The following is a 2,302-nucleotide window of genomic DNA, read 5'->3' as shown; positions in this document are numbered from 1 at the left end:
CCCCTAAACCAAGTAAGAATATGTCTAACATGGACAATATCCTGTTGTGTATGAGAAAGGTAACCTCCGGACTGTGTCAAGACCTGTATCCTCGGAATTCATACGTGAAAACAGCTTATGTCTACCAGCTGTGACCAGTTTAATCCAAGACTGACCTAAGGACCCGGGTCTGCATGCAACCCAAATGTATGGCCATACACTATGCACCATATATTTCAACAAGAATGCAGAACATGTTGTGCAGACGTCCTCCACACTCTGTTTGTAGACTATATCCAACCATTTAGATGTGATTGGACAACATTTTGTATTAATACGTTCATTTAAGTAAACCCCAGCCTTTAGACCAGGGGTCAGCAACCTTTTTGATATGAAGTGCCCCTGTCAAAATGTCTTGTTTATTACTGTGCCATGTCAACGTTAGGTTTAATTATGACATCACAGTACCATTTTATATCCAGGTAATCTGAAATGTTATGTTTGATAACATTTATTTCCCATAATCAGGACATTGTAATTATTATTATTGTAAATTACGGAAACATGGTTGTACTATGCAGCGTTCTGATTGGTGGAAAATGCTTGCAGAAAGAAACGGCTAAAAATTGTCACTGTCAAAGAGGCTGAAGTGAAAAGTTGACGTGGAAAAGCCCAGCTTTAATGATGAATGGACTGATAAGCAGGTCTCGTATGCATGTTGATAAGTATTGGCTTTCTACTCACAAAGGTTTTATTGTAGCCTACTAACAGTAACGGCACTAGCGTTTGTTCATCTGCCCCAGCGGCCATTGGTAATCCTCTTTTTATCATTCCCAGTCAGAGTTAGAAGTCAATCAATCTACCGTAAATAACAGGTGAACTGTGAACGTTGTAATTTGGTTCAGTGCTTCAGCATTTCAACCATGATTTCAACACATCAATAACTCTCTTGCACACATATTGCCAGTGTGCCATTGGTTAAGGTCCATGGTGGCACGCTAAGGTTGCCGTCCCCTGCTGTAGACTGACCATATCTAAACCCAGCCTGAGTCTCGTCCCCCGAAACTAGGAATTGAGAAGACCTGTGAAGACCTCCAACAGCTCTGACTCAAAAGTACAGTTAACAGACAACTATTACTTGTGGTGTAATAAATCATTTTTGCATCAAAAGAAAAGTTCACATTTAGAAGACAGAATGCCATCTGTTTCACCCTGGTCTATCTTGTCTTTGTTGTTCTGTCCTCAGAGTGGACATTTCTGGGGACATACAGTCCTCCAGGAGCAGTGCTCTGTGTTACCTGGGTGCAGGGGGAAGTTTGGTTCCGGGGCTGCAGTCCTATCTGCTGGCAAATGGGGGCCGCTCCAGTCCAGGAGGCTCCAGCCTTCCCACAGACTCCCCTCCCTCTCAGCCCCCCACTGAGGAGGAGCTGGAGGAGGATTACTACGGGAACCCCGTCCACTCCGGACTTTACCAACACATTTACGGACATCCGGGAAACCCCTACCGTAAGTCACGTCATAGTATGATCCCATTCATGTGTGCTCCCAGTGTGGAAGTTCCTTGATCACAAAATTTACAGAATGAGCACAAAACTATTCTTAGTGGCGATACCCCTATATGTTCAGAAGACAAATTCATAGGCTCACAGTATTTTAGAGAACAAACTCGGACGGACTGGTAATGTTTTGAGTTCAAGGCAAATTATGGTCACACACACCAATAGGACAAGCATCAAAACACCTGCACATATTTTTGAACCAATAGTTCCAGGAACTTTGGAACCAGAGGAACTGAACTTAAAAACAAAACTGGGAACTGGGAAGATTAGGCAAATTAGTCCAATTGCGTATTAAAAAACTGCATTAGACCAGTCACGAAACCAACAACATTCTGTAACTTTGTTTTTAAAGTAATGTTGATACAAGAAAGTAGATATTTGACTGTCTGAATGAAGGTGAACACAAGTTAGAAACCTGAGGTTTGTGTTTGACCAATTAGTGAGGACTTTTGGTTGTAACTTTATTTAAACACTGAGTTTCTGAAAAAGTTAAGATAGAAAGTACTACACCCACGGAGCATCCTGGTAACTGCTAATGTCACGGTTTGGTTATGTACCCTTACTACATCTTCTGCTTGTATGACGGGTCTGGTGTGTGCTGCGGCGATCATTTGAAACAAACAGACCTCGGCACTCACAGACTTATCAGACACTTTACTGGAACTGCGCAAGCAACGCATACTGATTATTGCTGTTTGTGAGTTCACTAAAATATAAAACTGTTTTCAATTCAATTTCAATCCAATTTTATTTATAGTATCAAT

At 41.7% G+C, this 2,302-nt stretch overlaps 1 protein-coding gene across 1 annotated transcript in view; it reads left to right on the top strand.

The window, feature by feature from the left end:
• LOC116689921 (nucleus accumbens-associated protein 2) overlaps nt 1–2,302 on the top strand; it is a 16,807-nt gene that overhangs the window by 6,194 nt on the left and 8,311 nt on the right. Inside the window, exon 4 of the mRNA XM_032516618.1 lies at nt 1,226–1,485. Within this exon, the coding sequence (XP_032372509.1) occupies nt 1,226–1,485 (260 nt within the window). The remainder of the gene's footprint in view (nt 1–1,225; nt 1,486–2,302) is intronic.

Source organism: Etheostoma spectabile, chromosome 5 (genome assembly GCF_008692095.1).
Source record: "Etheostoma spectabile isolate EspeVRDwgs_2016 chromosome 5, UIUC_Espe_1.0, whole genome shotgun sequence".
Taxonomy (NCBI): domain Eukaryota; kingdom Metazoa; phylum Chordata; class Actinopteri; order Perciformes; family Percidae; genus Etheostoma; species Etheostoma spectabile.
This window is presented reverse-complemented; position numbering and strand designations above follow the sequence as displayed.